The sequence below is a fragment of the Musa acuminata genome, chromosome BXJ3-9, assembly GCF_036884655.1.
Source record: "Musa acuminata AAA Group cultivar baxijiao chromosome BXJ3-9, Cavendish_Baxijiao_AAA, whole genome shotgun sequence".
NCBI classification, from domain to species: Eukaryota; Viridiplantae; Streptophyta; class Magnoliopsida; order Zingiberales; family Musaceae; genus Musa; species Musa acuminata.
The window spans coordinates 554,958-578,045 of record NC_088357.1 but is presented as its reverse complement, the minus strand read 5'-3'; the positions used below and the strand labels follow the sequence as shown (position 1 = coordinate 578,045).

The 23,088-nt window shown below is 39.9% G+C and overlaps 3 protein-coding genes across 9 annotated transcripts; 2 read left to right on the top strand and 1 right to left on the bottom strand.

The window, feature by feature from the left end:
* The first annotated feature begins 109 nt into the window (after positions 1–109).
* LOC135649602 (paired amphipathic helix protein Sin3-like 4) lies at positions 110–10,745 on the top strand. 5 transcript variants are annotated; one of them, XM_065168135.1, is made up of 23 exons: positions 110–501; positions 993–1,157; positions 1,271–1,439; positions 1,515–1,613; positions 1,696–1,866; positions 2,060–2,381; positions 3,103–3,236; positions 4,475–4,550; positions 4,660–4,689; positions 4,863–5,128; positions 5,220–5,374; positions 5,615–5,739; positions 5,891–6,145; positions 6,330–7,007; positions 7,091–7,182; positions 7,648–8,319; positions 8,398–8,498; positions 8,589–8,727; positions 8,812–8,964; positions 9,286–9,458; positions 9,528–9,639; positions 9,747–9,925; positions 10,246–10,745. In XM_065168135.1, exons 1-22 carry the CDS (start codon positions 431–433, stop codon positions 9,900–9,902), a joined length of 4,314 nt encoding a protein of 1,437 aa, XP_065024207.1. In that variant the 5' UTR covers positions 110–430; the 3' UTR covers positions 9,903–9,925; positions 10,246–10,745. The 5 variants fall into 5 exon arrangements, with proteins under 5 accessions (XP_065024207.1, XP_065024204.1, XP_065024205.1 ...); XM_065168132.1 differs by having other exon boundaries at positions 4,475–4,574; XM_065168133.1 differs by having other exon boundaries at positions 296–501; positions 1,527–1,613; positions 4,475–4,574.
* Positions 10,746–11,401: 656 nt separating this feature from the next.
* Positions 11,402–16,395, top strand: LOC135582383 (protein Dr1 homolog). Its single transcript, XM_065166646.1, has 5 exons — positions 11,402–11,670; positions 13,617–13,706; positions 14,437–14,531; positions 15,893–15,961; positions 16,068–16,395. The coding sequence occupies exons 1-5, from the start codon at positions 11,616–11,618 to the stop codon at positions 16,224–16,226; spliced, it is 468 nt and encodes a 155-aa protein (XP_065022718.1). The 5' UTR covers positions 11,402–11,615; the 3' UTR covers positions 16,227–16,395.
* A 585-nt stretch (positions 16,396–16,980) lies between these two features.
* LOC103996680 (piriformospora indica-insensitive protein 2-like) lies at positions 16,981–21,251 on the bottom strand. Of its 3 annotated transcripts, XM_065166645.1 has the most exons (5): positions 20,838–21,251; positions 20,324–20,671; positions 19,712–19,847; positions 18,506–18,712; positions 16,981–18,229 (listed from the first exon to the last, which is right to left on the bottom strand). In XM_065166645.1, the coding sequence occupies exons 4-5, from the start codon at positions 18,710–18,712 to the stop codon at positions 16,997–16,999; spliced, it is 1,440 nt and encodes a 479-aa protein (XP_065022717.1). In that variant the 5' UTR covers positions 19,712–19,847; positions 20,324–20,671; positions 20,838–21,251; the 3' UTR covers positions 16,981–16,996. The 3 variants fall into 3 exon arrangements, with proteins under 3 accessions (XP_065022717.1, XP_018686855.2, XP_009415916.2); XM_018831310.2 differs by lacking the exon at positions 20,838–21,251 and having other exon boundaries at positions 20,324–20,672; XM_009417641.3 differs by lacking the exons at positions 19,712–19,847; positions 20,324–20,671; positions 20,838–21,251 and adding an exon at positions 18,895–19,198.
* Between the last annotated feature and the right edge of the window lie 1,837 nt (positions 21,252–23,088).

Here is a 23,088-nt window from a genome sequence, read left to right as displayed (position 1 = left end):
GCTAGAAAGGGAGGATTTCGGGCCGAGTTGGTTCCGGTGACTTCGCAGGTATATGTAAGCGAGCCCTCACCGCTGGTTTCCTTTCGTTTTAGTTTTAAGCCTTCTCGTGTCGTCTCGTCTCCGGCCTTGGCTTCCTCCTGGTCTCTTTAGATAGAGGCAAAAAAGAGCTCATGCCCCTCCTCCCTCTCCTCTCTCTTGCGCGTCACCTTCGCTTGGGCTTCTACAGCGAGCTTTCTCCACCTCGATCCCCTTGAATTCACCGTCTCAGATCGCTTCGATCGGAATTCGAGCCGAGGGAGGAGGCGCAGTGGAGAATGATCGAGCGTTTGCATCTAGTTGGGGTTTGATCCGCGGTTCGTGTGTGAAAGAAAGCAGAAAAGAGGATCTTGGTTACTTACGTGGTTTACCCACGTCGGTGTTTCATGGGTCGATGAAAGGGGCGCCGGAGGAAGCACTGATGGGTTCCCAACTTAAACGGCCCAACGTTCCTCGAGTGGATCCGTGAGTTTCGCCTTCTCCGTCGTATTATGGTTCGTGTATCGGTTCGCTGTCCGCGATTTCTTTTCTCGAAGAGGCCAACTTTATTTGTGGGGTTTTTTTGGATTGTGTTGTCTGTTCGACGGCTGTTAAAAAAGAAGAAGAAGCAGTTTCTTCGGATTATTTTGATTATGAGTTCTTTTGTTTACGATCCTTTGCTTCATGGGAGATACGGATGTCGCAAAATTCTTTTTCTCTGTTTTTTCTTTATCAATTCATCGTTGATATGATCTTATTTTCTGGGAGCTTTGGTCGTCAAGCAACCATCCCATTTAGAATTTCTTTTCTCAGGTTTGATCAGTCAGATATATAATTTTTTGGAGGAGAGAGACGAAGAGAAAGCCTTTTTCTTTTATTTCTTTGCGTTTTGGGTCGCTCTCATCTTTTATTTAGGAAAGATATGATATGGGCTTGGATCTGTTGTGGTTCAATGGATTTGGTTGGTTTTTTTACAGGTCTATGCAAACCCATATGGCGCCGGCATCGGCAGCAAGTAATACTCCCAAACTCACCACTAACGATGCCCTAGCCTATCTCAAGGCCGTGAAGGATATATTTCAAGACAAAAGGGAAAAATACGATGAATTTCTTGAGGTCATGAAGGACTTCAAGAGCCAGAGGTTCAACTCGATTTCCTCTCTCAGTTACTATTGCTACCAAGTTTTCTTTTTTCTCTTCTCCATAGATGTGTGTTTGATGCTTATTTGTATGCGATGTTCTGAACTAATTGCAGGATTGACACTAATGGGGTCATCATGAGGGTGAAGGAATTATTTAAGGGCCATCGCGATCTGATATTGGGCTTTAACACCTTCTTGCCAAAGGGATATGAAATTAAGTTACCGGAAGAAAAGAAACCAGTTGAATTTGAGGAAGCAATCAATTTTGTCAACAAAATTAAGGTATTTTAATCCTAGAATTGTTTTTTGCTAGTGCGTTGGTAGGTGCAACCATGATGCAAATTATACTGCTGGCAGAATCGTTTCCAGAATGATGATCACGTTTACAAGTCATTCTTAGATATTCTGAATATGTATCGAAGGGAGAATAAGTCAATCCATGAGGTCTACCAGGAGGTATTTTTCTCCCAGTTAGTGTTGTGGTCTTTGATAACCAAGTATTGGCGACTGAAACAATATATGCTGCATATGCTTCTAGGTAGCAGCTCTCTTTCAGAATCATCATGATTTACTCGAGGAGTTCACACACTTTTTGCCTGATGCCTCTGCAACATATGCGCCACATCATGCATTTTCTGGTCGAGGCTTTGTGCAACGAGATGACAGGAGCTCTTTGATGCCTACAGCAAGGCATATTCATGGGGATAAGGTACATCTACAGTTTAATTTGCTTTTATCCAGCATAGGTAGATGTTATATGCTAAGTTTTTTTAGGGCTGATTTATTAGTTCAGATATTTGTGCTGTAATCTTTATGTGCATATGTTTCTAAAAGAAGTCAACATTAAGTTGGTGTCTTTATGTTATGAACTGAAATGAATGAATCTTTCCATGGTTTTATAGAGAGAGAGATCTTATACGTCACATGCCGATCGCGATTTTAGTGTTGATCATCCTGATACAGAGCATGATAGGCAGAGAAGGCATGCAGAAAGGGAAAAGGATAGGAAGGAAGACAGGGACAAGAGAGACCGTGAACGGGATGAGAAGGATATAGAGCATGATAGTGGAGATTTAGATGAGGCAAATAGAAGGCATAAATTTCAATCTAGAAGAATGGATGACTCTGTTGCTGAGCCAAAGCAGCAAAGGGGTGACTGTACCGAGAATATTGGCACCTATAGCATTTCAGTTTCATCATCTGATGATAAGAATGCTTTGAAGAGTAAGTCTTTTGTCTTTGCTGTTTGATTCAGATGTCTCATATGGATGCAGCCTGCTTGTGGCATCAATAACATACTATATTTTTGTCACATACAAGGTATACTACCTGATAATTGCATTGTTATATTTCCAATTTTATTGTTTTTTGGATACTGCATTATAATTTAACCCATTGCTTTATTTATCCTTCTTAGAGCGAAATATAAATGGGTTTTGTGACTGTCACTGTAATTGTACATCATCATTTCAATTCTTAACACTTATTTGATGATTCTGTACAAGGCTCATTTCTGCTATGTTTGAGATCATCAAGTTAAATTCATCGTCATAATTAGTACCTTGTTGTTAAATTCTGCTTTCTATTCTCGAGAAATGTCCATTTGCTTCCATCTTCAATCAGCTAGAAAGATCTGCCTAGTTAGCAATTGGTTCTGGGGAGCTGATTTTTCTATGCTTGGGCATGAAGAGCTGAACTCATGTGAGGTTGATCCTAGTAATAGAATTCTACATTTTGAGAGACACTTCAGTTAAGATTGTCTTATGAATTTGAAGAGTGGTTCATGCAGTTAGGTTTAACAGTTTGAGGAGATCTACTTTTTGCTTGGTTAAGTTTCCTGTTCCAGTTGTCTGGTTAGAAGTTCACCAATAATAATCAATGGTTCTTTGATGCGCATTATTTAATCTTGTAATACCTTATCTTTTATTCAATTTCAATGTGGCAGGTGTGTATACCCGAGAATTTAACTTTTGCGAGAAAGTCAAGGAGAAGTTGCACCCTGACACTTACCAGGAATTTTTGAAATGCCTTCACATATACAGCAAAGAGATAATAAACAGAACGGAGTTAAAGAATCTGGTAAGTTGTTGATTATTCAGCTTCCACAACAAAGTGATTATGCTGCCCTTGCTTGCACCATTTTTTCACCTACTGCTACGCTTCATGCATCTTATTCTTGTCAGCATTGTACTATTTTGTGAACATTGCTTAAGTTGCTACAAATGTTGGCATGTTTAATTGCACTTTCTTAATCACTGCTGCCCTTGCTTAAACCATTTTTTCGCCAACTGATACCCTTTATATATATTAGACTTGTCAGCATTGTACTATTTTTTTAGCATTGCCTAAGTTGCTGCAAATGTTGGCACGTTTAATTGCACTTTCATAATTACCGCTACCCATGCTTGCATCATTTTTTCACATACTGCTACCCTCCTCAATTTTACCTTGAATATATTTGTGACCAGTGTTGGTTCTCTTGTATCAAAGAAAGTGCATGTAATATGCTTAGTTACCATAGAAACAGTGTTGAGATGTGAATCAGGCAAAATATAAAAGAATATTTTAAAATATATTAACCAATTTTAATGCGACTGCTGTCAGATATTCTGTCTGCACAGACAGACTGCACGTTGAATACATGAACATATGAATTACATGAATAGGTTCATGCAGATCTATAATTCTCTATATCTGTGGTAAATGAAGATATAGAAGATAACTTAAGTTGTATTATGTCAAAGAGGCTGATAAAAAAAGGTCTGATTCTAGGATGAGCTAGCACATGAGTTCAATTGAAACTTAGAGGTATCTTCTTCAGATGCAACATGATATAAGAAGACACTGATGGGGAGAGTAAGAACCCTGATTATCTAGAGGTAAAATTCAGTAGATACCAGGCCAAGTTGCAAAAGTTACATTGATTGGGAAGGATAGTTCCTCTGTACATTGACCCTCTCCTTGTCACAAAATTTTTGTCTAACTGCCTACAATTTGCTGTGACACTGACTTGGTATTTGTGACATTTTAATAGCCTTGGCGCATTTAGGTGCCAAATTTTTTTAATGAAAGAATGTACTTTTGACCTTATTTTGTATTCACAATAAATTGCACATATTTCTAGATGTCTCTGAGTTTGTATATTTTCTTTTAGCATTTTTTCTGTTGTTTTTGTATTATCTCTGGCCGATATGTATATGTATATGTATATGTATATGTATATGTACATGTACATGTACATGCACATATGTATGTATGTATGTATGTATGTATGTATTTTTCTTATTGTTTCTGAAAGGTAGTGCTTGTTGTTGTAGGTAAGCGATATCCTTGGAAAGCATCTGGATCTCATGGAAGGCTTCAATGAATTTTTGGCCCATTGTGAAAATATAGGTGGGCTTGTACATGTTCCTATTGGTGGGATTCGATCTTCGTTATACATGTTCTATTAACATATGGTTGTATAGGCCTTCGTAGTTTCTAACTGTAAACCCCTGTGCAGATGGATTTCTCGAAGGTGTATTCAACAAAAGTATGTCTGTGGAGATTCCTTCCCAGTACTTATAGTTGAAATTGGTTAACTTCTTTTCTTGAGTAGAAAGTCTTTTTTTTGGCTACTCAAGAAGTTTTGGAATTTTAACTATGTGATTTTTGTCTAGTTCATTAAGTAGTGTGTCATACTAAAATAATCCTTGTGCAATGAAGGGCATACAGCTAGGCCAATTAAGATAGAGGACAGAGACAGAGAAAGGGAGCGGGACATGGATGAGCAGAAGGATTCTGAAAGGGAGAGAAATAATGAAAGGGAAAGAGTTGACAAAGGTGCTCTGTACAATTCTAAGGAGGGTGCTTCACACAAGGCTACTTTCTTCTCAAACAAAGAAAAATATAATTTATGGAAACCAATTTCAGAGCTTGATCTCTCAAATTGTCAACGTTGTACCCCAAGTTACCGTCTTCTGCCGAAAAATGTAATCATCACCCATTGTTGTGTTTTTTGCACCTTATATTTCTCAAATGTCTCCAGTTTTCATGTTTATGGTTTATCTCTTCTCTTGTCAGTATCCAATTCCTCCTGCTAGCCACAGGACTGAACTTGGAGTGTCAGTATTAAATGATGTATGGGTATCAGTGACTTCTGGAAGTGAGGATTACTCTTTCAAGCACATGCGCAAAAACCAATACGAAGAAAGTTTATTTAGATGTGAAGATGATAGGTACGGTTTAAGTCCTCTCAAATTTATTATTCCCCTATTTCGTACCATATATAGATATAAGATGAATTTTATCATTCATGAATCTGGAACTGGCTACTTTTATTGTATATTTTTTCCTTTTGTTTTTCATGTCATCTCACTTACCATACTAGTTTCTGTCAGAAAAAAAAAAATCTAACAAGTACTTAGATGGCTATATTATCTCTCATTGGCCTCCTTTTCTCCACGAAATGTGTACAGATTTGAGCTGGACATGTTATTGGAATCGGTGAATGTCACAACCAAGCGAGTAGAGGAATTGCTAGAAATGACACAAGATCCTGTCAAATCAGAAAATCTAATTCGCATTGGAGACCATCTTTCTTGTCAGTATGCATGATAATTTAATGGATAGCATATTTCTTTTCGTGTAATATGTTTCATTTCAGCTTTCCATCATATTGTTCTCATTTTTTTCTTTTCATTACACTTTTTTATTTGTCTTCTTTTTAAATTGTGTTTTTTCTTCTCAAATAGCTTTGAATTTGAGGTGCATTGAACGGTTGTATGGAGACCATGGTCTTGATGTCATGGACGTACTTCACAAGAATGCTGGTCTTGCTTTGCCAGTCATATTAACCCGCCTGAAGCAAAAGCAAGAGGAATGGTCTAGGTGTCGTTCAGATTTCAATAAAGTTTGGGCAGAAATATATGCTAAGAATTATCATAAGTCACTCGATCATCGCTGTTTCTATTTCAAGCAACAGGATACAAAGAGCTTGAGCACAAAGGGTATGTAATCTGTTGTTGTTTACGACATTTTAGTGTTGTCCTAAAAACAACTTTTTAGTATCGTTGTGCATTTAAAACAGGGATTCTCATTGCTTCTAAAGCACGTTAAGTTTTAAGTTGAAGTCCTATTGTTCATTATGTTTCTGTAGGTCTGTGTAATGTGTTGCTAATGTTTTCTGAATAGCTTTGCTGGCTGAGATTAAAGAAATCAATGACAAGATGAAGGAGGAGGATGACATTCTTCTCGCTGTTGCTGCCAGAAATAGGCGGCCTATACTTCCCAACATGGAATTTGAGTATGTAGATGTAGATATCCATGAGGATTTGTATCAGATCATTAAATATTCATGTGGAGAAGTTTGCACATCTTTGGAACAAGTGGACAAAGTCATGAAGATATGGACCACCTTTTTGGAGCCCTTAATGTGTGTTCGATCTAGAAATCAAGGTGAAGAAGATGCTCAAGATGCAAAACCTAAAAACCGTGCTGTCAAAACCAGTATGGTAGGAGTGGGTGAAAACAATCGGAGTTCTGGTGTTGATTGTGCTGGTGCTACCAGGCAAAACAATGGTGATGGGAACATTTCACCCGAACAAGTAGCTCCATGCAAAACTAGGTTGGCCAGTGGAGACACAACAGTTACTGAAAATGGTTTTCATAACATAGATCGAACAACTCGCCATAGTGAAAATCTTGGTAACAAACCACTGCAAGGAAGAGGGCAGGGGAGTGCTCCAATGGCTGATGAAGTGTCTGGAATAAACGGACAATATGTATCTGCAGAGCCTTTACAGGATAACATTTATGTTGCTGGTGGAGCTGAACAAAGTCAGAATAGAACAAACCTGGAGATCATATCAGGTTCAAGGATAACATCATTGATATTTATATTTGTTCTCATTCTTATTGCAAAGTAACTTAACCTTTTTTGTTCTCTTTTTAAGGAGCTAATAGTGCCTCTCTAAGAACTGGTCATTTTGGAATGGAAACAGTAGTTGAACCTCGAGCTACCAATGAAATTTTACCATCTTCAGAGGTATAAATTTTGCATTTTTATGATTTTGAGTTTTTCTACTCTGGTATATGGCTATAGTTAATGCTTGGGCTTAACCCTTAGAGGCTTTTGTGTTATTAAGGAGTTACACGTTTGGTGCTGTTCCATACCTATATTATATTGCACCAATATGGTGCTGACACATGGACACAATCTGTGCTTACCAAGGGCATACGACCATTATTCCTTTGGATGAACACTATCTGTGTCAGTTGCTAATCTTTGTTTCCTTGCTTGAAATTCTTGCAGCAGTTGTTATGTCTGGCTAGATTCAATTTCTATAATCATCATGGCAATGAAAAAAAATTTTGGCAAATAAATGCTTGTGTGTTTGGCCTTAAATATATGAATCCGGGTGCTGTTTGTCCTGGTAATAGTATGTTGTGTTCTACCTCAGAATCGACAGTCTCATTTTTAACTTGATATAGCTATATTGAAATGTGCTAGGGTGGACAAACTGGAAGGCCCATTGTATCAGCAAATGGTGCTAGCACCACTGAAAACAACAAGGGTCACAGGCCTAATGAAGGTTCTGCTTCCCTTAATAACCTTAAGGTTGAAAGAGAAGAAGGTGAATTGTCACCTACTGGAGATTTTGGAGAGGATAATTTTGTGACTTTTGGAGATGCTGCTATAAATGTTGCTCCTAAAGGGAAGGAAACTTCTGCCAGCAGACAGTTCCAAGTCAGACCTGGAGAAGTAGAGGCTTCTTGTGGTGAAGCTGCAGGGGAGAATGATGCTGATGCTGATGATGAGGGTGAGGAAAGTGCTCAACGGTCTACAGAGGTTAGTGAAAATGCATCGGAGGCTGGTGAGGATGTCTCAGGCAGCGAATCTGGTGATGGTGGGGAATGTTCTCGGGAAGATCACGAGGAGGAAGAGGATGATGCTGAGAATGATCAGGATGGTAAGGCTGAAAGTGAGGGTGAAGCTGAAGGAACGACTGATACACATGATGCTGAAGGAGAGATTACCTCATTACCATTTTCAGAACGAATTCTACACACGGTTAAACCTCTTGCAAGGCATGTACCTGCCTCATTACATAATAAGGAAGATAAATATTCGCGGATTTTTTACGGAAACGATTCATTTTATGTGCTGTTTCGTCTTCATCAGGTCAGGTTTTTTTTTATTGGGATATTTTGTAGCTGATATTTCAGATAGTCATTTATAGATCTTTTATCTGCCTTTCAGACTTTGTATGAAAGGATACTCTCAGCCAAGACGAACTCATCAGCTGCTGAAAAGAAATGGAGAAGTTCTAAAGATACAACCCCTCCTGACTTATATGCCAAGTATTAGACATTGACAACCGTGCCTCACACTTTGTATTATTTTTTGTGGATTACCATTCTTGAAAGTCTCTAATATATATGACTTTGCAGATTTATAAGTGCTCTATACCACCTACTTGATGGTTCTGCTGACAATACCAAGTTTGAAGATGATTGCCGTACGATCATTGGAACTCAATCCTATCTACTTTTTACGTTGGACAAGCTAATCTATAAAGTTGTTAAACAGGTAATATCTAGAGTATTACATGGTTGTTAATCAATGATACCCTTTCTTTCCTCAAGGGCCTACTTGTCTTTATATATTTTTCAGCTTCAAGCAATGGCTTCAGATGAGATAGACAATAAGCTTCTTCAACTCTCCTTGTATGAAAAATCAAGGCGATCGGGCAGATCTTCTGATTTAGTTTATCATGAGAACATTCGTGTGCTTCTTCATGATGAGAACATATACAGATTTGAATGTGTGAGTTTCTAGTCTCCTTTTTTCCCCAAGCGTTTAGGGAAATAAATTTCCACATGTTGCTTTATCCTTGTCCCTTTATGTGTACCACAATATTACTGTCAAAAACATTACTGCAAAAAACTAGTACTAGAAGCTATTGTTTATAGTATTCGGCATTTCTATCTTGTTTTAGCAGGCAAGAAAGGATATGTGATTATGAAAAAGTGAAATGCATAAGTTCTGTTTCAAATATTTGATTATAAGAAGTTTACTTACAAATTCTGAATATTTGAAATAGTTTATCAGTTCTCACTTTTTTTTTTATATGCTTTTCTTCGTCAGTTTTCGCAGTCTTCATATGTGACCCGACTATCCATTCAGCTTATGGAATATGGACACGAGAAGCCCGAAGCCACTGCTGTCTCTATGGATCCCAGCTTTTCAGGTTATCTTTACAGTGATTTTCTGTCGAGTATTCCAGACAAGAAAGGAGCAGAGGGTGTCTTTCTGAGAAGGTTAGCATGATATGGTCTTTTCGTGTTTTTTTAAAGAACTCGTCGTTTTGACTGCCTAACATTCTGCAGGAACAAGCGCAAATATGGGGATGATGATGAATATGCTTCTACTTACAAGGCCATGAGTAGGTTCCAAGTTATCAATGGTTTGGAATGCAAGATATCTTGCAGTTCCTCAAAGGTACTTGATCAAAGCTTCTAATTAGAAGCTCTAGTCCTGATATCCAGGCCTGTTAATTTGTTAAGTGTGGGTATATCTTATGGAACTTTTCTTGCTTTGCTTCCCAGGTGTCTTATGTGCTAGACACAGAAGATTTCCTGTTCCGAGGGAGAAAGAAAAGGATATACTCTTGTGGGGGGACCATTATTTGTGGCCAAGCTCAACCTTCACAAGCACATGATGCAAAAGTACAGCAGTTTCATCGATTCTTATCCAGATCCTAGAGCACCTTGCCACAAGAAAAGTGGTAAGTTTTTTTCCTTGCAAAAACATTTATGTTTATTATTCTTTTCCTGTACATTTGTTTGCAATGCTTCCTATTACTATTAATGTTTCAACAATGATCACCCTTATTGGAAATTTGGAATTATCTTTGTCAGAGTAGGAATTTCTATTAATTAAGAACTTCCTTTGGTCATTTGGGCTCCAACTTAAATCAGCAGGCATGGTATTTGGTAGGATGAGTTTGAACAAATATCAAGCTGCTTGTTATTTTTGTCTGTCTTGATTATTTCCACTCGAGCAAGCGATCACGACTTCTAATCTGGCATCACCTCTCTTGTGCAGTGGCTGTTTGTCGAGTCAAAAAATCCAACCCGGCAGCCCGCCCCTCAGCTGCGATACTGAAAATTCTGGCATTTTCTTTTTCGCCTCCTGCATCTTGCTGTCCTGGAAATAATAGCCAGGGAGAATTCTGGTACATACGGCGATCATTATAACTTCATTCTAGTGGCTTTACAATCACATATTTGTATATATGTATGACCCTCAACTTCCTTGCTCGCATGGATATTCCAAGTTTCTTTTCCCCGTGCCCTCGGCTCACATATTGATTGTCTACCAGAACACACTGTAACATTGAGATGTAACCTGCTTACTCCTGTAACAAGTGTAGGTATCAGCAGCCTGTACCTTGTATGTGATCGTTAGGAATATCTAGTGATTTGCATCTTGTTGAGGGAGTTGGGACTGCGGTCCTCTTGATGTAAACTTTTCTTGTGAATTGCCTTGTTCCCAGCAGGAGTTGCAATGTGATTCTGGTCACCAAATTGTTGCTTTTGGTTTAAGTTTCACCAGTTGAAATGTGATATCAAAGCTGAAGGGTCCGAGCATTGTTGTTCTTTTAAGTCTGACATTTACATCCTTAGGAGCGCCATGTCACAATTTTCTTCATCAGCACACCATGGATTAAACGCTAAAGCTTCGTTGTCATGGTGAAGTCCAATTGAAGTTTTAATATATAAATAACAAATGATAAATACGGAGAAAAGTTTATAGGATAAGATAAATGGAGATATCATCACCACCGAATTAATATTTGAAGTATGGAATTTAAAGAACAAGATTATGAATCCTGCGATAGATGAATTAGATATGCCATCAAATTAATAATATTTTGACATGTAAATGGATTTTTTTATTAAAATTAATAAATAAATCGGCATCAGAGAGTTCGAATTCTTATTCGTCGGTGACAGGATCGGATCCTGGTGGGAGTTAAGGTCCGCTCATCGATCTTAAAACCGAATTCTTATTCTTCGTTGGATTGGATTTGCATCCAACGGATCTTTATTTATCTTAGAAGCAATGGTGGCACCCGATAACCTAAAATCTAATTCGGATCTTAAAACCGTAGTATTTAAATCCGATATGCGACCCAAATCGATGGATCTCGAAATTGGCCGAAAGAGCTCGATAAATATGAACCGTCCGTGGCCCCTATCCCACCACCTGGTCTCGACGTCTGAGTCGATCCGGCCTCCGCAGTGGCCCCGGTCGTTCGATCGATCGATCCCATCTTGTTTGACTCGTCCTCCTCTCGAGGCTTCGCTGTTCCCCTGTTTCTTCTCTGTCGAATCGTTCTTCGATCGATCCGGTATCCGCGCGGAGCGAAGAGGAAAAAAAGAATTTACATTTTATTAGGGTTTGATCGGAAGATGGAGCCGATGGACATCGTCGGAAAGTCGAAAGAGGACGTCTCGCTCCCGAAATGTGAGTTCTTGGTCCCGATGATTGATCCCCCGAGCTTTTGTTCTATTCTGTTTGTTTCTTTGTCGATTATGTATAGCTTTCGGAATAGGTATCGTCCGTCTGCGTTAGGGTTTGTTACTTATCTTAATATTCAATTGGATTTTATAATCTCGTGAAAAGAAGATGCATAAGCTAATCAGTGGAGTTTTTATCTTAATTTTTCCGAGGATAAAGCTTTCGCTGGAAGTTTGCCGCTTCCGAGATTCCAGCAAGATGATGGGTCCTCTTTTCGCCCGACATCTTTTCGGGCAATGATACTAGGTCTTGGGTGTTTTACAAGGGGCTAAATCCTGGATCCGGGAAAAATTATGCAAAATAATTATGGCCTTGAACCTTGTTTCGTCATTGACTTAATTTGTTATTATCCTAGTGTTCAAGTCTTTGGGTTAGGACCAAGGTAGCGAAGCACGAAATTAGCCATCTGGTATATCAGTCCCTCTGTAGCAAGACAGTTGTGTTCTCATATCAAAGATGATTTACCATTTTTTTCAATGTTATGTTCTTTTAGTAATAAAGTTCCCACCATTAGCATGTGGAAATAAAAGGCTCCAGTGTTTGATCTTTCCTTTCTTTAATGATAATTATTTTTTTGCCAAAATGGTGGCAGTGGCTTCATACTAGAAAAAAGAGTGACAAATACATGTGGCTGGTATTATGGTTTTGAAGAGATGGTTACAAATTTGCGGTAAGATGAAATTCTTCACAAACCTCACTGGAGAGTCTTAGAACAGGAACCAGTTGAAATCATAGGCGTGGTCTTTTGGAGAAACATGATCCCCTATGAGTGACATAGGTGGCTTTTTCATTCATATGTAGCTGCATACAACTTTAAGAAGCTCTCATATATGAGCGGCCACTATCAATGGCTCTCTCTCATCTCTGCTCAGAAAGTGAAAACTTATGGTTAGCAGCTTCCTAGTTACTTTGCAAATACAAGATTATTGGCTAACTACATGATGATTTTATTAATACACTAGTATCCTATTCATATACTCTCGTAGTATGCTTTTTGTTCAATTTCCCATGTCTTGCTTGCCTTGAACCTTTTTTTCTTCCCTGAAATTCTGACACTTCGAAGTTCAAATTGGTTATTTTAAGCATTACTCTGGTGTCCAGACTTGTTCTTTTAAGCATCCTACAAAGGGATATAACCTCATTGATATAGATTTTGTAGTTTTGCTGAGAAATTTGGGGCCATGTTCATGATTATTTCTTATTCATACATGAATCATTTAACTGGTTTCCTAAGTCTAATCATGATAGCTCTAGCTTTGTCATGATCTAAGTATCTTTTGTCCATTTTAGAAGTTAATAAAATTTTACTAGGACTTGTCAGATTTGTGTTCATGTATTTTCATTGCAACACATGAATAGCTTCATTGCCTTAGCAAAAGGAAACAGCAAGCAACTCAATAAGGATCAGTGATTTGACGTTTGCTGACAAGAAGTTTATGCAACTTATGGTTCAGAATAGCTTATGTGATTGATGCTTGAAATTATTGCTCTGTTTCCTTTTACTCTGGTTTTTGCCCTTATTGACCTGTAGTCTGGATGAATGAAGACACCTAAAAGGACATGAGTGTCACTAATTTTTAATATAATGCATGTCACCTGTTTTGGAAGAAAAGTGCTCATGTAAGATCTTAGGGAAAATATCTGACTTCAACAAACTAACAATTAGAGAAGGTTCTAAAATATAACATTTTTGCTTCTTCTGTTAATGAATGAGCTCTTGTCTTCCCAAGTCTGTGGTACCGTAATTCGCCTCTTTCGTTGACTCTTTTGAATTGTATATACTAATCTCCTTTCAGATCCTACGGCTAAGAAAGACACCTTTTCTGTAAAATGAACTTCATCCTTGGATTTCAAGTTAATGTCCTGAACTCAGTGTTTTGGTTACTTTTCAGCGACAATGTTCAAGATTATTAAGGAGATGCTACCACCAGATGTTCGTGTAGCTAGAGATACTCAAGATCTTCTTGTGGAGTGTTGTGTAGGTAAGCAAAATTTATAGGCCATTCTATGGATTTCTTTCATTTATTTCTACTGCAAGTTTTTGATCCTTGTTTGCTTTATGAACAACAATTGAAAATTATGTAGAGATTTTAACAGGCAAATTTATAACCCTTCTCACTTTATTTTTTCCTCTCAAGGAAGGAAATATCCCATTGGCGGATATCCTTTAAACTAACTCAGTGCCTATGATGCATGTCAAATAACTTCAACTTTTTGTTTGGAAGATAAAGAAAAGCATACCTTTGGAAACAAAAGGCAGTATGATGTGATGTCAGTATTCAATTCCAGCCACCTATTTTGTATTTTTCTTGCTAGTGAGCCATTGATAACATGTTGCATTTATAATTAGACAAAGCACATGAACAAGGGAGCAAAAATCACTTTTATGCAACCTGCAGTTGGACATCCAGTCTATCTTACAAGTAAGAAAGCAAACAAGAGAAGTTAAGTAACTTTAAGAGGATATAATTTTAAAAGAAGTGGTATTCTCCTAGTTCTGTCTTTTCTTGTTTTAATTTGTTTCTGTTCCTCTCTTTTACCATATTTTAGCTCCATTTGACACCTAATGCCATAAATATTATTATCTTTCTATAAACAAGATTTATATCAGTACAAGTGCCTTCTAGTGTGCTGGTCAAATTTATCAGTTATCCCTCTTGTATTGTCTTGGTTCTACTGATTGAGTTTTTGAGTATTTATCATTATCGGCAGAATTTATCAACCTTGTATCTTCGGAGTCCAATGAAGTATGTAATCGGGAGGACAAAAAGACAATTGCACCAGAGCATGTGCTCAAGGCTTTGGAGGTTGTTGATTGTTCTACACTTTCTCCTATATATGCTGCATATATTTTTCTTTTTTTCTTCTGTTTGTATTATCGCCACTTCTTATTTATAAAGAGTTATTCTAATGTTGTCTTGGGTTTGTTCTTTGCAAGGATGATAAGAATTTTAGCATGTAAGATTTTGATTTAAATGTTGTATGACTATCTTTATTGACTTGTCATGGATGATTCTAGGTGCTAGAGTTTTAATCCTTTCTTAAGTTTTGTTCTTTTCGGATTTCAGCAGCACTTTTCGTTTTATAGACACAACAATGTAGTTGAATATTATTGACATGATGTCCAATTTTACATATGTTTTTTTCTGAAAAAATGTTCCTTTAGAATAAAAAAATTGAAGCCCACAATTTTTACGGTACTTGGAAAGTAAGAATTAACTGCATAACAAGTAGCTCATGTTGGCCGCAAGAAAAATATGATATACGGGCAGAAAGATGCACGTGTTGGGGCGCATCTATATTGTTGATAGGAGGGAAGGGGCAATTGAGTAGCTTGGAAAAGATTGAAATCACTTGCACCTCTTACACGGTGTTATAACAGGGTACTTGGGTGCTCACCTAGGTGCCCGGGAGAGGCAAGGCGAGGCGAGGCCCGAGCGCCTCAAAAATCTTCGGATGGGGTGAATTTAACCTAAGGCGGCTTAGGCGAGCGCCTGGGTTGGCCCAGTCACATCGAGTGATATCGAGCCCAATCCAGCCTGAGTCAAATGACTCAGTCAATCGATCAAATTCCTTCCCCCTACCTACATTTGTGTCCACCCAGTGTCCTGGTTTTGTAGAGAGATTATTTCATGAACAGAAGAATTTGATGGGTCTATACATAAAATACTCAGTCTACATGTTCTTGGTCGCTCTCTCATGGGCAAATGTGGGACCAAACTCTACCTGGAGAAACAACCAAGTTTCTCATTGGTTAATGTCTTGATAAATGGTCCTGGGTGTTGGGCGTGGATTTATTGCATGCTGTGTATCTAGAATTATAAAGAATTGAAAATATGAAGAAATGAAGTAATGACAGCTCCTTTGGAGACAAAAAAAACTTCTTCCTATTTTTGATTATCCAATTTAATCCTTTTATTTTACATTTTAATCTCCTTGAGCTTGCATACAGAATTGTTGGTATAATTTTTCGAGAAACTAAGCATTAAAGTAACCACAGTGCAGATTATCCTTTGTTAAAACATATCACCGTACAATGAGCAAAAGAGTTGGAACTTTTGTTTTTAGTATTATGAGATGCATCCTTAACAGAAACTATCTCATGTCTGGTGAGGCCGATATGTATCCTAGCACTCTATTTTATCCTTTAACAGAAAGTATGTACCAGGTTCTTGGCTTTGGTGAGTACATCGAGGAAGTTTATGCTGCATACGAACAGCACAAGCTTGAGACCCTGGTAGGTTCGTGGTTAATTTTCTGTGCATTATTTGTTTTGAGTTTCTTTAGGTACATATATATAGATATAGATTTGCATATATCTGTCTTCTATCTATACTGAGCAGGATTCACCTAAAGGTGGTAAATTTGGCGGTATAGAGATGACAGAAGAAGAAGCGTTGGCGGAACAGCAGAGGATGTTTGCAGAAGCCCGTGCGAGAATGAACAATGGAGTGAGCATGCAAAAGCAGCCGGACTCCGATCACAACCTGGAGAGCCAATGATGGAGCCCCGGGCATTTGCGATCGGCAAAGCAGCAGCCTCCAAGTGTTGCACAATGGGCTAATTGGGTGACTGCACGTTTGTATATCTAGCTATCAACTCCGACAATATTGCCTGATTATAGCAGTACAGTTTAAGTAGAACAGAGTACTGGTGTTTCCTTGAGCTTGATTTCTTGTGTCCTTCTTCACTCCCCCCAAGTGTGTAGTTTCCCGATTGATATTTTTCCCAACCACAGTGGTGCCAAGTTTTAGCATTGGCCGAACTCCTCTGTCGACATGCATCAAATATTCTTGCCAACCATCCTGCATAAGGTTTGGTTGGTATCTTCAAACCATTCCTTACCGCAACACTCCTTGAGAATTCCCAATCCTATCCTCAAAGGTATAGGTATCACTGCATAAGCCCACATCCGGTTTGCTACGAGTATTCTCTCTTGATGATGGGATAAACGGAAGATGGGAAATGCAGTGAGAACTAGCAGCAATGACTGACGTTTTGTTCTTCGGTCTGCGATTTAGTGGATTAAGCTCCGGTCGCCCGCTTTTGATCAGCCCGCCTCGTCGATCACCGGTTGTTCTTCAAGAGCTTCTCGTGCCCACCGACAACGTGAGTTTAGAGGTCCATCCAATCTATATAACACGGGTTAATTACTCTACTGCTATTAAGAAGTGTTTTTGGGCAGTTGTTTGTAGCGTGGGTTAAGCAGGACGGACACAAAGCGCCATCCGAGATGTTTCCTTCCCCAACCAGCCAAAAAAAAGAAAGTTGTCTATGGATGCATGATTAAGAGCGTCTCCAACAACATGACCAAAAGAAGCGCGAGCACCGACTCTCGAACACCTACTCCCCACCAAGCACTAATTGAAGAAGCCGGTAAGCCAAACGAGGTCGACATGCTCCAACTCTTACCGGGGTTCCCATCGTATGCAGCCTTGTCTTCTGGATTAGACGTCGTCTGCTGCGCTTGTTTGCATTGTTCTACGCCTGTCGGCATACCCACTGAACCATGGCAGAGGTATGGGTTGTCCCAAAAAGCGGATCTCCTCCCCATTCTTCGGTAGAACTCGTCGGAGAACCTGAGCTCCCCTGTCAAATTGTTGCCATTGAGATAGAGCGCAGTCAGAGAAGGCAAAGTCGCAAGCTTGGGGGAAACGCTGCCGGAGAGCCGGTTGTTATCCAACGCAAGGAACCTTAATCTCTTCAACCCCGCGATCGATTCTGGAATTGCTCCGCTTAAGTTGGCACGAGAAAGGTCCAGGGTGGTGAGGTTGGCGAGGTTCTCCCACTGGACTTCCGATAGACTCCCGCCCAATGGGTTGTCGGAGAGGAGCAAGTCTTGGAGCGAGACCATGCGGTGCAGAGTATGAGCCCGAGCCAGAACACCGGATAGCTCGTTGTTTCTGAGGTCGAGTAGAGTAAGACTCCTGAGGCTTCCGAGCTCCGATGGGATACTCCCATTTAGGAGGTTGTGACTCAGGTCTAGCTTTAAGAGCGAAGCAAGATGGCCGAGCGAGGAAGGAAGAGAACCGGTCAGAGAATTCCTGCTCAGGTCTAAGATCAACAGCTCGGCCATGTTGCTCCCAAGAGAAGCCGGGATGTAACCGCAGAATCGATTCCCGGCGAGCGCTAGCCTTTTGAGCCGAGCCAGATTGCCGAGTTCCCGTGGCAACTCGCCAGACAAGGAGTTGTCGACAAGCACCAGCGACTGCAGTCTTGTGAGCTGAGCGAGGTCGGCCGGGACTTCACCGACGAGGCCTTGATTCGATCGAAACTCCAGAGTCTCCAAGCTTCCAGCTAGCTTCTCCCAGTGGCGCGAGGGGATGGTGGTCTGGCGATGCGAAGAGAAGCAACCCAAGAAGGAAAGCCTCCTGAGATGCTTCAACTCGAATAGCAGTGGACTAAACACTGCATCCTCTGCGCATTCGAGTGAGCCGTCGAGGAGCGGACCGATGCTTAGGCCGGTGACGTACCAAATCCCGTCAAACAGATCGCATGACACTCCCTGTAGTCAGCGTTCATGGCGAGAGCACAACTTGTATCAGAATCCATGATCGGATTATTAAGGTCAATTATCAAACTATCATCGTTAAATGAAAAGAATCAACCTACAAACCAGAAATCAAATTCCGAGCTAAGGAGAGTTCAGTGATGCCTTCACATGACAACTGAAGACCGGATTCAAACGATTCAACTCTCGTAAGGAGATGGTTCTATGGAAAGAAAAAGAAGTTTGAACAGAGGAAATAAGACATGGCAATTGTCTACCAAGCGCAAGTACCTGGATTTGAGTCCATCCGCAAGGATCGGGATAAAGTTGTGAACCATTCCACCGTTTACCAACAACGTCTTGAATAACTAAATACAAAGCTTCTTGCTCTGTCCTCTGCATGGGAGCTATGGACACTTCTCCTTCAGATGATACATGGAAGAAGATAAGGAGGAGCGAGAGTGGAAGAAGAGCCCAACTACAAGTGCTTCTTCTCATCTGTAATAACAAAACGAGAGGATTAGGTGATGAGGGGAGTGCAAGGCGAAGACCTGTGTCAGTCAACTGAGAAGGAGAAGAAGCATGAAGAGAAAGCAGAGGAGTTTAGCATTAATCAAAGAAGCGATGCCAATAGTAGATCTGGGGAGGAACATCGAGGGGGTCGGAGCAGGAGCAACTACCTTCACAAGACACCAACAAGGAAGTGAGACTATTATTGATCAAGGCGACACAGTGTACGACAGTCGAGAAGAGGCACAGCCTCCCTCAATAATCTCACACTAGCAGAAGCAAGAAGGAGAATATCAAAGAATGATCGCAGGAACAGGAAACCTGCAACTCCTCAGGACCATCAAAAACCAAAAATAGAGAGAGGTGACTGCAAAAGACGCTCGGCCACCAAAGGAAGAAGAGACTATGTTGGAGCGTTCTCCAAGAACTAGTGCAGGAGGCAAAAGCCAACAGGGAGAGAGTTGGGTCTCAAAACAGAAAGAGCTGAAAGTAGAACACAGTGAGAGTGAGAGAAGTGAAGGGTTGATTGATGTGTAGAAATGACTACGGATGAAGGGTCGATGTAGAAATGACAGCAGACCAGACTGAAAGCGAGGGGAAAGAACCGTGAAAGACGTACTCTTGGTGAATCGGAGGTGATTAGGTTGCTATCGGGGACCGTCTCACATGCATGTCATAGCAGAAACAGAGAGCAGATGGGTTGGTTTCATCTTGTGGAGGACCATTTTTCACACAAGTCTACTCCCTCTGTCACATTGGCCAAAAGATCGTTTATATCTTAGATATGGCATCCACTGTTTACCTAAACAGTGAACCTTAATTGACCTCAGAAGATGATATTGCAAGAGACTCTCGATGCAGGCAATTAGCACTGCCATTACATCGCCCGCCTTCTCTTTGTTCCGAGACAAAAAGAAACCCAGTGTTTTGGACTCATGCAAGCATGATAATTATTGGTGTGTTTCTTTCAGTTAATAACAAGCATACCTAATGATGCACGCATCGTATGATTTGAGGTTGTTTGCTCGCTCGTCATTAAAATCCTCGGGATGCTTCAGGGTTGGACAAAACATAGTGATATGGACCATCGGTGAACTTTTCCTTTACCCTCTGCCTCTTCCTTCTGTCAGAGTCATTCAAAAAAGCTACGAGTAAGCTTTGCAAGAGTCAAACAGTTTACCACAGAATAAATAAAGAAGAATAAAGTTCCCCAGCATTGCATATTTAGAAGTTGGGAGAAGAGACTCCCCAACCAAATAGTGTGAGATAGATACTTCAGCCAGCAAAAAAATAAAATAAAATAGATAAAAGGCATACTTCCTAAGTTATTAATCTCGGAAAGTTACTCACAAAAGCTGGATTTGATCTTGTCACAGGTAATAATGACACAGATGCCAGTCAGCTGATAAAATTCATACTCTAAAGCCAAAGCAATGCATATTTAAACTAACAGAGTAGTGACAATTCTAATTTGTGACTCGTATGATAGCTATTAGAATATACTGGGAAGACAATGCAGGTATAAAGCCCTCAGCATAATTAAACAAGAGCTACTACGATGAACTTCCACAACAACAAGAAAGAAGAACTCATATCTACCTGCATCGGCTGCGCGGCAGCAGTAGAGGAACCACATGGTCGTATGATGCCCGAGACAGAGCTTACCATCGCATCACATCTGTTGCTCTGGACCACCCTCTTTGCCCTTGAATAAATAAAGAGGTGCAGTAGAAGGCCGAGTCCCTTTCCGTCCCGGCTTTATATTTGGCAGGTTGCTTCCAGTTCCCAAGCTGTGGTTTTTGTCTTTGTATGGATGTACGCGAGCACTGAGTGGGCTTTGCATTTACTCCTGTGATGCCAAGCATTTAGACTCCTCTTTGCACGACCGGAAGCAGAAATTACATGACAAATGTAGTCGGTCGATCCTCGCGAAACCCAAATCCACCGCTGCAATTAAAATCACATGAACTGTGAGGCGCTGCTTCAACATTTGACGCCTGCACTTTGATCGCCCGTACCATGATGCAGAAGAGAAATGAGCATGTCTGCTTTTTCTAAGCATAGGCTTCGGTGCAGACACTGTGTAAGGTAAATCGTATGAAAATGTACTCACAGAAGCAGAGAAACCGAGCCGGAGACCGCCATCTGGTTTGGTAATTTACCGGTGCTACATTCTCAAAGAACAACGTGATCATCAAGATCAGGAGGCAAAGAGGGGTGGGTGGCAGTAGCACCTCCATCACGCTCTTCCGGTTCCAGACGACCACTCCGCTGCAACTCCCGTCTCGGAAAGGGGGCGACGAGCCGATCACCCTTTCTTCTGCGGCGCAGACATCACGATACCCACCTCAAACTCCCAGATCCGACGAGAACAGAAATTGGAGGAGGGGGACGGGACCCAGACTCCGAAGACCAATTCTCGATCCGGCCCCATTACCACCCAAAAAGATGGCCATCCCCGGAAAAAAAACGGAGACGATGACAACAAGAATCCGCGAGTTCCCTTCACCGAGATTGGAAATTGGATCGAAAAGAAGCTTTACGTCGAGAGTAGATCGAAGAGAAGAGAGGGCGACCCTAGAATTAGAATTGGAGGAGACGAAGAAAACGAAATCGAGTGCTTGCGAGTAATTTATAGATTATCCCTAATGCTTCCTAATCGTTGTTTCGGTAATTAAAATATTCTTGCTGAGATCACGTTTGTTCCGTAATGAAAAGAAATTGAAACAAATAATGTAATTAGCTACAGTGATTAAAATGACTTTTCATTTTAATGAGTATGTCATGGATCATGAAGAGAGACCGGATAAGGTTAGACGATTGAAAATGACCTTCGTGAAGTAAGTGACAGAGAGGTCGATGAAGACGAAGGCTCGCTCCCATGAAGAGAGGGAGGCCCAATCACTTTGCCACATGATTATCTTGGCTCTTGGCATAGCGAGAACGACCATCAATAATATGCTTAATGTCGATGTAGCAACGTTCAAAGGCTAACGGTGAGGAACATAATGACTACGGGCCTCCCGCTTTTCATGGGAGTCTTTGCTCTGTATATTTCAACTCACGTGAGAAATCGTCATATGCCAATCACACGATCATGTTCACATGATGCATCGTTGCACATGAGAGTGTTCAACATTGTGATCCTCATCGTGATCGTACCATCGCTTGCAATACACTAGCACTACTCACTACCTATCCCAAGAGATTGAAGAGAACAAGGAACAAAAAGAGAGCGAGGGAACGAGAGCTCCAGAGGGGGATAAGGGAAAGGAAATGAGGTATCATCTCCTTTCTTCCCTTTTTTTTTTGGTACCGTGGGAATTGACTCAAAATTGAATCTAACTTAGGCTTAATCAATTGGACCAATTCCTCATTGAACCAGTCCAACTCGTGTGAGAAACCATCACACACCTCTCATCATCACTACATTCCTCATCGTCAGCTTCTGAGCGATGATGACGTTGAGCCTCTAAATGATCGCATTCGATTGGCGGAGGCTCCTATGAAGACGGGGAGGTCCAAAGCTACTGCGTTCCTCACTGTCGGCCTCTTGAAGATTCCTCGATGTGTTAGCTTTGGGTATCACCTCTTCTATGGAGGTGATCTTTGGTCGTTTAACTCCATCTAATTCCTCTCCATGATCGATGACACACTCACCAAACTACTTGTCACCGAAAATGAAAGAGATGTTGAGATTATCTTTTTGCCTATCACTTTCGTGTCGATCCAATACATAGCGTCATATGTTGTGTTTTTCCGTTAATGTAACTGACAGAGTTATGACAAATGAGATTATTTGTTTTATTTTTAAAATCGTAGAGATGTTAATATAAATCTTTTAAGTACAAATCCTAATAAGTCAAAGTAAAAAAGATAATATATAATTAGTCCAAATGATTAGGATGCTTCGAGAAATTAAACCAACTAAAATAAACAACAAGCACTTTACATCGTCGTATTACTATAGCAAATCATTTCAGTCCCATCCAACACAATACAACTCTACTCCCTTATTAGGAACACGGTTAGGGACAAAAATTTTAAATTTGGTTATCATTAATAATATAAAAATATGAAGATAAAAATCACGTATAAGTGTATTTTTTTTCTCAAATAATAGTAAAGTAATAAGGTACTATTAATATAAGATTAAATAAAATAAAAAATATGATAAAAAAATCTATTCAAATTTTAAAAAATATTTATAAGATTTTAAACTACTAATAGATTTGAGCTTTAAAGACATGATCACTTGAGAATTGGATGGAATAATAATTTATAGGTATAGAATAATAATAAGCCAAGAAATTATTTATCTCTCAAATTTTATCTAATTAATTTATTATAAAAATAAAAAAATC

What these genes read in the sequence shown, in the direction of transcription:
- LOC135649602 (XM_065168132.1), top strand. Translation starts at nt 431, where the DNA reads ATGAAAGGGGCGCCGGAGGAAGCACTGATGGGTTCCCAACTTAAACGG. An exon ending in TGATAAGAATGCTTTGAAGA is followed by an intron (nt 2,382 to 3,102) that starts GTAAGTCTTTTG and finishes TCAATGTGGCAG; the next exon opens with GTGTGTATACCCGAGAATTT. An exon ending in TTTAGATGTGAAGATGATAG is followed by an intron (nt 5,375 to 5,614) that starts GTACGGTTTAAG and finishes AAATGTGTACAG; the next exon opens with ATTTGAGCTGGACATGTTAT.
- LOC135582383 (XM_065166646.1), top strand. Translation starts at nt 11,616, where the DNA reads ATGGAGCCGATGGACATCGTCGGAAAGTCGAAAGAGGACGTCTCGCTC. An exon ending in GGACGTCTCGCTCCCGAAAT is followed by an intron (nt 11,671 to 13,616) that starts GTGAGTTCTTGG and finishes GTTACTTTTCAG; the next exon opens with CGACAATGTTCAAGATTATT. An exon ending in AGCACAAGCTTGAGACCCTG is followed by an intron (nt 15,962 to 16,067) that starts GTAGGTTCGTGG and finishes TATACTGAGCAG; the next exon opens with GATTCACCTAAAGGTGGTAA.
- LOC103996680 (XM_065166645.1), bottom strand. Translation starts at nt 18,712, where the DNA reads ATGAGAAGAAGCACTTGTAGTTGGGCTCTTCTTCCACTCTCGCTCCTC. An exon ending in GCGGATGGACTCAAATCCAG is followed by an intron (nt 18,230 to 18,505) that starts GTACTTGCGCTT and finishes CGCTGACTACAG; the next exon opens with GGAGTGTCATGCGATCTGTT.